The 13,706-nt window shown below is 46.6% G+C and overlaps 1 protein-coding gene across 4 annotated transcripts in view; it reads right to left on the reverse strand.

Annotated features, from left to right (window-relative positions):
* Positions 1 to 232: 232 nt before the first annotated feature.
* The window catches only part of srgap1a (SLIT-ROBO Rho GTPase activating protein 1a), a gene marked incomplete at both ends in the record, with an annotated part of 74,441 nt that continues 60,967 nt past the window's right edge, over positions 233 to 13,706 (reverse strand). For 2 of the 4 annotated variants that reach the window (XM_079224155.1, XM_079224153.1), the window contains 7 exons: positions 233 to 634; positions 1,458 to 1,839; positions 4,984 to 5,121; positions 6,445 to 6,625; positions 10,379 to 10,458; positions 11,808 to 12,032; positions 12,222 to 12,327. In XM_079224155.1, the coding sequence (XP_079080281.1) occupies positions 233 to 634; positions 1,458 to 1,839; positions 4,984 to 5,121; positions 6,445 to 6,625; positions 10,379 to 10,458; positions 11,808 to 12,032; positions 12,222 to 12,327 (1,514 nt within the window). Of the gene's footprint in view, positions 635 to 1,457; positions 1,843 to 4,983; positions 5,122 to 6,444; positions 6,626 to 10,378; positions 10,459 to 11,807; positions 12,033 to 12,221; positions 12,328 to 13,706 lie in introns of all 4 variants that reach the window. The other 2 variants (XM_079224154.1, XM_079224152.1) reach the window with 1 other exon arrangement.

Raw genomic sequence — 13,706 nt, forward strand, 5'->3', positions numbered from 1 at the left:
TCTTTGAGAAAAAAAAGAAAGAAAAAAAAAAAAAGACATTTGTTAGCTTACACTAAACTAAGCATGAACACATAACTGTGCACGCTATGGGGATTTGTCCGGCCGACAAATCTGTCACCTCTGTAACGCTCCTACATGTTGTATATCTATGAAGACTAGACACTGGGAGCATTTTTGCAGCCTCCTGGAAAGTCATTGTTTTTGTTTTACATCTCTAGTTCCCTTCCCAGAGTTACATGGTGCAGGACTTGTCCAGAGGGTCCTGAGCAGATGTCGCTGGAGGCTGGGAGGCCTGGTTGGACTTGGGCAGGAGCATGGGCTTGGGCCTCAAGGCGGGGGGTTTGAGTTGCACTCCCATGCGGGGTGCGACCAGAGGCTTGAAGGTGCTCATGGTATCGCTGGAGGAGCTGGTGCTGCGGCGGATGGGCGGCTCAGTGTTGGCGGTGGACCTCAGCATGATGCCGTGGATGGGGCTGAGGGACTCGCTGGAGCTGGTCGGCGTGGGACCGCTGCCGCCGGAGGTCTGCCGTTGCTCAAGGGTGTCCAGCACCACGTCGGGGGCGTGCTTAGTTGAGCTCTGACGCTCCAGCTCACGCAGCTCATTCAGAGCAGTGTTCATAGTTTCTTCTATGTCCTGCAGGAGACAGAGAGTTAACGTAAAACAGAGGGATGATTATAACAGGAGGGAGGGTTAGGATTAAAGAAAGAGAAAACTAAAAGAGAAGGTAAGAGGGAGCAAAGACAAACAGGGAGACAGAAACAAGAGGTTATATGAGCAGCAAAGAGGAGAGACGGAGAAGGTAGAGTATGGCATGTTCGGAAAAACACAAAAAAACGATGTTAACAGAGGACCACATTGACAGTTATTTTAAGAAAACACCAAGCATGCATTATACATGCAGAGTAAGTAGAGAGTATTACTTCGCACAGGCACCTCTCCCTCTGCATGCTAATGACTTTGGATAGCGCAGGAGATGCAGAGATGACAAGATATGTCCATCTGAGCGTGCTCCCAGTAGGCAGACAGACAGCCCAGCACAGTTTAAAGTGCTCTCTGGGACCTCTGCTTGCTAATCGAGCGGATGCTTTAATATATGACATAATATATGATATATTCCTATCGGCAGTGATGCAAAAATGGTCTGCTTGAACAAAAATCATTACCAGAAAGGCAATGATGTATTTTGTCGTAGTTCTTTTTTTTTTTTTTTTTTAATCGTCAGTGTTGTTGGTATGCTCTCAATCAAAACTACACATGTAATGCAATGAGTCCCGGTGTCGAGCTATGCTCCCTGCTGTCTGCCTGTGAAGCTAGTCTTTTGCGTGTATTTTAGCACACGGACACAGTTGCAGCCAGAGGAAGCAGAGGACAGAGACTGACTACGTTTTTACAGGGCGGGGCAGGGCTTTGATGGTGGAGGGAGCTGCGGTCGGGTCGCTGCTCGTCCCGCGCTGACCTGTGCGATGGTCTCCGGATCCAGGGACTTGCCGCCGTGGTGGTGGTGATGGTGGTGGTGGGCCTCAGTGAAGGCCGTGTACTGGCCCGAGGAGGTGGAACGGCGGATCGGGGGGCTCTCAATCTTCTTCAGCGACTCGTTGCGGCTGACGTTAGTCAGACTGCCGTGGCCGGTGCGGCGGCGGCGTTCTGGGCTGTCCATGGGCATGTGGTTGCGGTTCCGCAGCATGTCCCGTGGGCTGAAGTGGCCTATAACTGGAGAGCCCATCTCTGGGGGGCCCACATGTCCTCCGTGACCATGCTGGGAGGGATGCACCATGCAGTGGACATCATTGGGGCGGGCAGGGGGCCGCCGGGATGGTGGCTCTGATCTTTTCTTGTGCCTGCTGGGATAGAAGAGAGGAAACGACACAGCTAATCATTTATTTATTCCATTACAACTTCCATCTTTTACCTTATATGCAAACATTGCACTTTTAAATTGCAGCTATTGTGCCACTTTGCATCCCCCAAACTTTTTAGGAACTTAAAGAAAGGGCTGTCTGACACAGTCATCCTTCAGACTTGAACATCCTCCAAACTGGACACACAAGGCTTTCTATATCACAATATGTGGCCATGCAGCCTCAAACATCTTCCACTGCTGGACTAAAACAAAACAATCATCAGTGAAATAACAGCCCAACAGCTCAGACCAGATTATTTGAAGAGCAGGTAGAGAGGACCTGGCTCCCAGCCAGAGCAGGGAGGCCTGTAATTTGTCAGAGCACCACTACAGGCTCCCTGGGAGACGCTACAGCTGCCTCAGGAGTGCAGATGTCCTCCATCTGAACCTGGACCAGCACAGCACCATACAGACTTGACACGACACGACACACTCTACAAGTTATGCACAATGCTTTGCCACAGTAACATCTGCTCTTTCGAGGCAGTTCTATCGCACCATAACAGACCAATACACAATCCACGGCTCTACTCTGCGTATTTATGACAAAGCAGTTGTCATCACTTTCAGTCTAGCAGCCCTTCATTGAGAGAATCTAATAATATAGTTACCTGATATTTCTTACAAAACATCTCCTTTAAGGTAAAAAAGATATGTTTTCTGAAATGGAGACAACTTGAAATAATAAATCAATAACGTCTGAAGGCTGATACGTGCCAGATTAACTATTTTAATCCTGCAGTATTGGTTCCTTGTGATGATGCAGAAGCAGTAAAGTACTCTTCCTTTAATCACTTCTCCAGGGCAAATGGCTTCATTTGAGAGTTTGAGTCTGCCTAATGACCGTTGCCTCAGCCATTATCATTGAGATTTACAGGAAGCGTCATCGCGGCGCTAAACTAAAAGCAATAATGAGTGCAGATATTAAGGACCGCGAGGGTCTCAAAGAATGTAATTGGAACTCTTCGTGCAAAGCCACAGAAAACGGCCAGCCTCCACATTAATTACAAAGTCTCACGTCAATCCAAAGCTTATGTAACGCTCTGAAACACGAACCTGCTTAAACGCAGCAAAACAGAGTGAACAAAAATATATAAATGTAACAGAATGGAAAACATTTTAATTATAACGTGCACACAAAAAGCTTCTTGACAGCACTAACAGCTACTGATGACAGTGAACGACTCATTGGTTGAGCGGGGCGGGCTGGTACGCCTGGTGAGAGAAAAATATATATATTTTTTCTGACTGCAGTGAGAAATCTGGATTGGTAAACAACTGCAGGAACCACTGACAACCAGCAGGGGGAGCAGTCTGCATTCATAACACCTGTGGGCCTCTGGGACAAAGTGTACAACAACAGGCACTGCAACTTAGTCTGTGAGCTGTCACCACTCTGACAGCTCACCCGTTGTGTCTATGGCCTCTGCTAATAATAATAATAATAATAATAATAATAATGCACATTACAAGGAATTCCAGGAGTTCCTCTCCACCATAACAGAGAACGAACACAGATGTGCATCATCTCCACTAAAAGAGGCACTAATTTAAATGTCTTGTTTACCGACGCTCGCTTTGAGGGTGATGCCAAACTCTACAAGAGTCTGGCGAGGGAGAGGGAAATATCTAAATAAAGCTTGGGGTATAAATGATTCAACACATATGAGGATTGTCTGAATAGTAGAGCAGAAAAGTGAGTGTGGGGGTAGAAAGGAGATGAAGAGAGAGGTGGCGTTCACCAGGGAGCTGGTGACAGGTAGAGTGTGTTGTAGAGGCGCTTCATTAATGCTGATGTGAAAGAGATGAGTCATTCGTGTGGATTCTCCATCCGCATACAAATTCCTGCAGTGGTGTAAATATGGCCTTTAGTATGAATCATCACGTTTCGACAGTGCAGTAGAGGGAGCGAGTGCGACTCGGAATAAAACAGCATTTGCTCATGTGCTTGGCAAGAGCCGCTAACAGACGCTTCAAGGTCGCCTACTCCACCACCAGAAATGCAGCAATGAAGAGGGGAGACAAAAATCCTGGCTCGCCACCAGTGGACAGACGCTGCCAAAAAGTCTGGAGGTGTGACTGGATATGTGTGCGTCTCCTCTCCGCGTGCCGTCACTCCCTGTGCACGTGTACGTTAGTGTGACCAGTTGATACCAGCCGGGTATTGAAAACTCATACTATATCATTATAAAATAGCAGTGGGAGGAGAGGTGGATTTCTCCAGAGGAAATTAGGCGGCGAGAGGGGAGCTGAGGACACAGACTGACAGGAGGCGACATATGTAACAATGAGGATTGGGTGCACGCTGTGTACAGGTCTCTCCTGCTTCCTACAGTCTTGTTCGTATTACAGGCAAACCAGATACACGCTGTTCAACCGCCCTCGCTGTGAGCTTGCATTGAAGTGAAAGGTTGAGAACAAGGATATTTCCCGAAACATATAATAGTCCAAGTCCCAATTCTCTATATGCAACATTTAAAGTGTGTTCATTTTCCCAGTGTCTGGAGTTTTAGTGCTGGTATTCACAACTGAAGCCATTTCAAGCATCTTAGATGATGCAACACCGAAGTTGCTCCAGACATGCCAGTGGTTATTGGATTGGCCGTCTCTCATTAGATGGAGCCTATGTGAAGTCCAAGATGTGTTGTGGTCACACATTGGTCACTATGGTGACAGGGGGACTGGCACTAATCGACACCATGGGATGCATGATAACCTTGAAGACAATGCGTCTATGATTTCTTACTGCACTCAAAGATGCAGTAGAAATCAAGACACCCAACATTTATAATGAACAGTTATTAAAAACACTCACAGAACCGTTGTTTCCAGCCTGTTTCTTATGATGGTGCTCTTTTGTTTTTAACTTCTTGCACTCATCATTTTCAATACAATAGAGGATTTTTACTAGGAAATACACCAAAGAACATCAGGTGTTTAGAAACAGCAAAACTGGTGTGACTTGTTTAGAGAATGCATTTTTTTTTTTAAATGCCAGATTTCTAATTTGAAGTCCCTGAGATAAATCATTTATATATTGCAGTCCAACAAAGTGCAGCTTCACAGCCGTGTGGAAACCAACCTGGTGATATAGGCCTCAGAGATCCTGGTGTCAGAGGGCGAGCCGATGTCTTTTCCCAGGCATTTATCCTCTCCAGCGTGGCCGCTGCTGGCCTCGCTGTCAGCCTTCTGACTCAGAGTGTCTGAGAAGTTGTCATCTCTGGGACACGGAGACAGAGTGACATTCAGACACGGAAAGCGCAAGAGGAAGTGACAGAAAAACAGACAGACAAAAAAATAAGGAGAAATCAGCAAATCGGCCGATCTTTCATATTTGCACAGTTCTTCAATGACAGTATTTGATATCAGTTTCCTGTGAGTCAGCATCGCCCTCCCCCCCTTCCCCAAGGTCCAGAGAGTCAGATGAGTCATATTTCTCGGCCTCTTCCCATTTCGGTGATATACTGTGACACGCAAAACACCCACACACAAGCCAGCTGTATGGCTTTTTAGTGAGTGACTGGAGACTGGGTACAGTCAGTGCCTGTCAGGTGGCAGTAATCAGAGCCACTGAGCTGCACGGCTACCTCCGACGATGTGCATTATTCGATATAAAACACAGTCACTTATTTAGTGTATCCACATGAATGCACACAGACGCAGACGGAGTAAGGTCGAGCACTTCTCATCAGCGGAGGCGGCAGTAAACAAAATTTACAGACTGTCACGAGAAAGTTTGAGAGAGACTTCCTGTGCTGAAGTGGCCTCTCAGACGTCTCTCTGCATGTTTTATTCTGGGCTCTTTTATGGAGACAAGTGAAGATCAAAACCCCTCGAGCGCCTACACACCCCAGGCTGCTGGGTTGCAGTGGGGAGCAGGATGTGACTACGCTAGGGGACAAACCCGTACGGCTGTAAATTCCACCGCTCTTTCATTAACTAAGAGGACACCCCATCAGCGGTGCCCCTCCTGGTGAATTATTGATGGAGGCACAGTGGCAGGACAGCAGCAGGTGAAAGAGCAGAACGGAGAAAGAGGGGAAGGCATGCTAAATGGACCTTTTGCCGGCCAGCTACTAAGTGATTGGAGTGATTCGGCTCCCGTCCTAACGAGACAGCGAGTCCATTAGGCATCAACAGTCGCCATGGCAGGGAATGCTCGTTAGTGCGGAGAACGGGAGACCGACAGAAAGCCTGGTGGGGCACAGTGGAGATGGAGAACGCTGCGCAGAGCGGGAGCGGCAGCAGCGTCCGGGACGAACGGGGCTGGAGGTCCTCTTTGTACGAGCCTACGACTGATGGCCCGCAGACCCTTATGGAGCAACGTCGACATTGAAAGTGTCATGTTTAACCCGCAGGGACGTCACGTAGGAGAATCTGAGTGCAGCTGGTAGTAGCTTAGGAGTAGAAATGGACATTTCCTCAGTGTACAACCTGTAGCATTTCTTTGTATTATGTTAATTAGCCTGATGCTGATGCATTGTGGATACATTGTTGCATTACATGGTCATGTCTAAATTTGAGCTCAATGAAAAACACTTACATGTCTTGGACCACAATGTACTGATGTGGCACCAGGCCATCGATGCCGTTGTGCCGTCCCTCCCACCAGTCTTCTGAGGCCCGTTGATACAGCAGCAGCGAGGCGCCCTTCTTGAAAGACAACTCTCGGGATGAGCGTCCAACGTAGTCAAACTTGGCGATGGCTTCAATGGGCTCGCCCTCTGTCAACAGAGAGAAGATTTGACAGGTCAGGTATGGCTGACGGGGCAAATACATCAGGTACAGACAGGTATTATCGCATGTGCAGACATCTCTGTTGATTGACACAAGTGGCGCAGTCTGATGATATAAAAATCTTAATCCGCACGGACAACACATGCACTCAAATACAAGTTGGCGCTGATGCAGGAGAGTCTGGTCAGGTCTGATACCGGCATGTTTGTGCACAAGTATGCTCATGTGTGGCAGTTTGTGCACATGTAGTTTAAGCGCGCTGAGCCAGTCCTTTATTTTAGTTGTAGTCAATAGTAACTCGGCTCCAAAACACCGGGCCAGGCTGACAACAGGCCCCGAGGAGCTTTAGCAGGATATTTTTAGACGCTGGTGAGAGGAGATCTATATGACTCAGGGGCATGTCAGTCTCTGTATGGATCATTAGGCTGGGTTAATACCTACTCAATAACTGTACAACAAGTAGAGCCCTGGATCAGTGACATGGGAAATTAACATGGAAAACAGGAAAAGTGATGACAGACAGTACTAACCAGTGGAACATAGAGCAGTTATTTTATGCTTCATTTCAATGCATTTGTACAGATTGCTCTTTGTCCATTTTATTAGAATCCCTGACAATCTGTCTCCCATTTCTTTCTGTCCTGAAGAAAACATCTGTGTGTTTTCAACAGCCGCTACAGTCGACTCTCGTATTCAAAAGGTTCACATCTCCGAGCCACTATGCATGCACTACAGCAACACGGGTCTAAAAATAGCTTTTTTATCCCTCCCTCCCTCCCTCACTCCTACCTCTGCCCTCCTCCCAACTCACTATAAGTCAGACAGACCCCCTGGACAGACGTAGCCTCACCCAGGCTCTCTGGATACAATGCGAACAGAGTACATGGCTGAAGCTTGTATCCTCTGTGAAAAGCCATCATGGAATATCTTTCACAGGAGCTTGGAAGTGGTTCTCAGATGAGCAGAGAGGCCACGTGATGAAATACATGTGTGATTCTGAGCAGGGGCCGTTTCTTCATTTCTCTCAGTGTACAGTATAGATTTATATTTTCCAACCTTTAACTTGCCACCTTCCTTGCTTCACTTGGTTATCAGGATTGACAGGGTGCATGTGACGTGGCTCCATTAAAATGTGACAAGCAGAAATTTACTGCCAGAATTAATTGAGCTGCAATGCAGCGGACAAGACTGTTAATAAAGTTGACAGAATCCTTATCTTTCTCTCACTTCAACCTCTCCATCCACCCTCCTCTAGTCTGCAAATGTTTATCCAAGGCGCGCGCGTACACACACACACACACACACACACACACACACACACACACACACACACACACACACACACACGGCAGCTGATAATGGCAGGCCATAAACTAAAATCTCTGTGTGGTAAGGGATCCCCTCTGTCATGTTGTGCAATTATAACAGAGAATCTCTACAAACCCAACCAACCGAGGTGCATACGCAGGCACACGCGCACACACGTTTCCCTGAGTGCTGGAGCCCTGTGGTGTAAGAGATCCAGACTCAGACTGTCTTACATAAGCCAGTGGAGCAGAGTCAGGGTGGATGTTGCTCTACATCCATGTTGATAAACAGAAGAAGGAGAGCAGAAGCGTTGTGTGAGACATGGTTCGGATCAATACAATAGGAAAGGGTATAAAACACCTTTTCTTCGCTATCCACCTTTTTCTCCTCTCGACAAATATTAATCTCCGGTGCTTGCTGGTCCAAACAGAGCAGGAGAATTCATGCCGGACTTGAAAAGATGAAAGCGGGTTGGACGTGGCTCTTTATGGGGGAAAAGGATGCTCCTTGTACCGTAAAACACACCGCCTGTACAGTCCAGGACTACAGTGGAATACACTATACAGTATCCCCGAGGCATTTGACAACCATGTCATCCTGCTACTGAAAAGTGATCTATAATCAGTGTAGCAGTTTCTTCACCTTTGCCCTTGAAGCAAATGTGCCAGCAGATCGTATATCAATGTATTGATGGCGTACGAGAATTGCCACTCTAGAAAACAGACAGTTTATCTCCGGGCGTGACAGCCACAGTGCATGAGCGTGTCATGTGTGTCGGCCCGGAGGAGGCTGAGCAGGGCAGCGCCGACGAGACCATTTCCTGGACAGCTACTTAAACCAACATGTGGAACGACTTTTACTCCTCGCTGTCTGTCTTTGTCCTCTTTACCCTTACAGTAAATGTATAAAACACATTGTGCGCCCTTGCTGGTAAACAAACAGGAAGAGAGGGTCGCTTTTGTGTCTGAAATCCAAATGAGGTCACAGGGATTTAAAAATAACTGACGACAATAACTTGACCACAGTTCAAGACTATAAGGAGGGGCTCAAGTCAGCGAGGACATCCTCCCAGTCCGCTCAGAGGAGCTTTGGGAAAAAAAACATGGTAGGAAGGGATTTCTGGAAAACATAATCTTCCATTATTTAATCAAAGAGTTGATAGCTGCCATCTGTGTTTTACAGAGAGCAGTTTCCTTGTCTAATCAGATGCCCTTTTTATTTTATTCACAAAGGACATCCAGTTGATGACTTTAATTTGGAAGCGGAGAGATCAACAGCTGATGTAATGAGAAGATATCTACCAGACTTTCATACGCTCCTACTTTTATTTATGGGGCTGATGACGCATGGTGACAGGGAGACCCGAAAACTCATCTCTGGGTGTGAAAAGGAGACAGGATTGGGGCAGTTGTCACCATGGAAACAGGTTTTGGGAAGTCTGTTACTAAGGTAAAATATGAAGCCTCAACTCTACTATAGGTTGCTTCTCTTTGCGCCTCACGTGGTCAGCTCTGTGTCTGGGATATTTGTCACTTTTAAATGAGCTGGAAGACTTATCGTCTTTCTCTGCTTTTTCGCTGGATGTCTGACCCCGGCTGATGTTTTGGTTTCAACTAACTCATTCACTATTTGATTTGGACCAGAGCACTGGCATTCATTTCACTCAAACAAAAGACCACATGTATGATCACACACATGCAAAGTATATTGTATCCTCCAGTGTCAAAATGAGCCTGGTGTTCTTTTTAATTTCCTCATATTTCTCTTGGACACATGGAAATGTAGTTAAACGTAGAGAAAACCCAGATGTATAATATTTGGAAAGCTCTTAAAACCTGACACTTTGGACATATACTCTTTACACATGCTATTCTATTACAAATTACTTAAAAAAAAAAAACTCAAGGGAATTGGACATTTTAACTAAGACTGTGACCCTTAGAAAACAAGCTTTCTCTCCCATAAGGAGTCCAGTGGGTGTAGACCACCCTGGAGTTAAAAAAGGGGATGTGGAAGTGTCTCATGCCCCCAAAAAAGAAGCAAAATCATTAGAATATGAATGGCCGTCCATCCCGGTGAGCCCAGTTCCCTGGTCCTTCAAGGATACTGCATTTAACTGGCTGAAAGGCAGGATTAGCTGCAGTGAGATGCAGAGAGCTGGGTTGAACCCTCACAGCAGCATGGACACAAGGGGAAGCTTCACTACGTACGTGGCATATGGACAGTTGAGCCAAGAATGTTACTTTACGGGTCAGTGTGTATGTGTGTGTGTTGTGGTGCGATAGTTAGCATTTTTAAACCCCATCATTCATTGAACTTTACATGAATTTAACCCGTTTGCTGGAACATAATAACAGTGTTGCAAAAAGGACACAATTACACATACAATGGAAGTATGTATGACATACACGCATGTTTTTATTGTTACTCACCATCCTCGCTGGTGTGCGTCTCCGTCCCTCCCTCGTTTTCTACTTCCTCCAGGGCTCCGTGCTCACTGTAGGGGCTCTCACTGTGGGGGACAACGTGCAACCGGTCAGGCTCACAGCCAAGGCAGCGTCAGGGGTCATGGGACAGTTACAAAACAGGCGAAAGACCCGGATCTCTTTTCTCATTTGCTTTTCTTTCAGGAAATGAAAGTTGTTTAAGGACACTTTATCTCCTAATTCAGTTTGAAACATAAGACTTTTGCTCAAATCCCAACAGTCAAATCTAATTTCATTGAAGATGCCAAGGAGGAATGGAGTTTTGGAAAAAAATATTAATAAGACCGAGAGGAAGTTCAAATAGCGGTCATTATTCTGTGAGAGGCTTAGATCCATGGGCCTCTTTTTCTAAATGGTCTTCTTCTGGCATCTTGCGGAGTGAGCTGGCGGTAATGCCACCCACACACACACACACGGAGAGAGAGTCTCCTCCCATGCTAACATGTCACCAGCCACCTCCTCTTCTGCAAGAAAGGGAGGCAGCCAAGACAACAAATCTCCCCGGGGCTACATGTGCATCGCCGGGGAAAGGAGGTTGTGCTGAGACGGGTGATAAGCTCTCGCCAGGGATAAACCCCTGTCAGCCGGTGGTGATGTGGGGGCATACGAGAGGCGAAACGGAGACAGATTAAGAGAGTAAGGAACAAGCGATAAGCACTGCGCACAGATGTGGAGCGGCCAAAGGGCCTCAGGTTTGTCTCAGGTCTGTTTGACTCCAGCACGTGCTGCAATTCACCTAATCACCCTTTCCCTGCCTCGTGACCGTTCGTCTTCTTCCCGCCATGATCACGGTAATCAAAGTGATTGTTTCAGCCTGTCTGACCTAAAAAGAGGGTCCACCACCTAAAGTCAGCACTGAAACACGCTCTACCTTGTTCCTGAACCACAGACGCATAATTGGTGAGTGTAATTACTCATATCAACTACACTCACATACTTCTGACACAGCTGCAGCATTGAGAGCACAGGCATACCTGCATGTTGAGTGAGTCCCTAATGAAAGAGGTTTGGCTGCGTGCCTCTGTTCCATCCAGGATACGAAAAAAAAAAAAAAAAACTGGAATAAGCAAACCACCGGCGTCTGTCCGACTCTTAAACCTACATGTTGTTTAGGAAATGTGTGCAGCTGCATGAAGTGACCTCATCAGAATGCCTTCTGTCTTCCCTTTTAATCCTGGATGACCTACAACTTGACCTTTAGACACCGGTGGCCTAGTAGCTACACAGTGCGTGTCTTGTCAAAGAGCTGAAAAAGTTGATTTGCAATAAAGCCATTTGAGTCTTTCAAACAAGAAACTGAATCATGACGTGAAGATTTATGTCATGTTTGGATAGTGAAACAATGGCCATGCCAGCTACAGGCATTATTCCTCACCAATAGTCTCCTCCAGCCATACACTTCTCGTAGAGGGGCCCTTCCAGTTCTTTGGCATCAGGAAAGATGGTCTCGTGGTGGATGATGATGGTCTTGATGATCTCGTTGACGTGGGCCTGGCAGGAGACCTGGTCCAGGCTGTCTGGTGTGGGCATGAGCGTGGGGCCGAAGCATATGGCCAGGTTGTACGAGTCCATCATGTTCTCGTCACTGTATTGGGACAGGCTGGAGGGTGGAGGGAGGTAGGAAAGTAGAAACGGGGACAAGGAGACCAAGTTAAGGCCGAGTGAGAGGACATTGCACTATTTCAGATCAAATCATGACTGCCAGAAGGGAATGCTCTTAACTCAGAGTGACATCTCATAAAGTGGGGAGAGTAAACGACAGGATGGATTTACTGGTCTGTAAACTTACTGGTTGAGGAAAGAGAAGAGGTAGCGCATGACGACGAGGACGGATCTGGGAATGGTCAGAAGGATCTTCCGGATGTACAGCGCTCTCTCATACAGGTTTTCTATTCCTAGAGCAGCAAAAAAATAATATGGGTCAGCATAGAAATATAAGAGCAGATTGAAATCATACGCATCAGGACTACTGTACGTCTCTGGAAGACCAGCAAAGATTTACGAATGCAGTGATATGTAGTGTGTGTGTATGTGTGTGTGTGTAGACTCTGTGGTGGTGACCTTCACCTGAGAACTATGTTCCCTCTGCTGACACCGAAGAGGAAAGGGAAGACGAGAAGGAAGTAAGCACTTTTTGATAGCACCTGACGGCAAGTATTTCCCCCCCACTCTAAATCAAAACGGCATCTATCTAAATCCATTTCGACGAGTTCTCTTATTCTTTGCCTCTTTTGTTCTGCCTTTGCGGAAATGACCAACTAATGAGTCACTCTTTCTCAAACAACGCTTTCAACAAAAACAAAGCATTTAAAATCGGTTTTCCTTTATCAACATGCTCGAGTGCCGACCTTCAGGTCTTTCATTACTATCTCATTTGCTCAGCTGTGGCACTTGAAGCACCCTATTCTATTTGTCCGTGCTCGGGCTCTGCCGACTGCTAAAAATAGCCTCGTCACCCTCCAGCCACTTTGTGCCATCTGGGATTTAGGCTTCTGGGATACTTGTGATGTATTTCATTTTTCATGAATAGCCAAGTTGGTTTCTGCAAGGCTCCTGAGCGCTTCAGAAGCTACTATTTTAAGACCTACTCCGATGCACGTTTATACAGCTCCTATGAACACACACGTGTGGAAACACCCCGGAAGAACATTCCCAAATGAAAGATATCAGTTGCTGCAGTATGCCGCTATGGTGAAAAATACACAGTCGACGGGAAGCCGTTTAAAAAGAAAAGGGATCTTGTTGCTGGTTCTGAGCGGCTCCATAAGGAATAAGCAGAGGGTTTTTAATATGGAGCCTGCTGGGCATTCAGCCCACACTGCAATCACCGGCATGTTGAGCTGGGGAATGTAAACAGGGAATCCCCATCACTCATCCTGCACAAATGTGTATAAGTACACCCAGGAAACGCACTTGGAAACAGTCTGCACACTCACGAGTACACGAAAACCTGCATGAGCACACACACACACACACACACACACACACACAAAAGCTGAACGAGACATTACAGCACGCGTTGAGTCCATGTGACTCTGTGCATGTTCGATTGTTCTTAAACCGAGCCTAAAGCGAGCCTAAAGAGCCATGTAATGTCTTAAAAGATCAGAACAAGCCACACAAAGAGTTGACTGATCTGTGAACTGAGTCACAGCAAAATGACAATGTGACTATTCTTCAGAGTACTTGGGTGCAGATTCAGCTCTGGATTCAAACGCCGCTCAGTGCTGCGGACAGTTAACATTCCACTGCGATCCTGTAAACGTGGCCAGCT

This window comes from Taurulus bubalis, assembly GCF_910589615.1.
Source record: "Taurulus bubalis genome assembly, chromosome: 9".
Classification (NCBI taxonomy): domain Eukaryota; kingdom Metazoa; phylum Chordata; class Actinopteri; order Perciformes; family Cottidae; genus Taurulus; species Taurulus bubalis.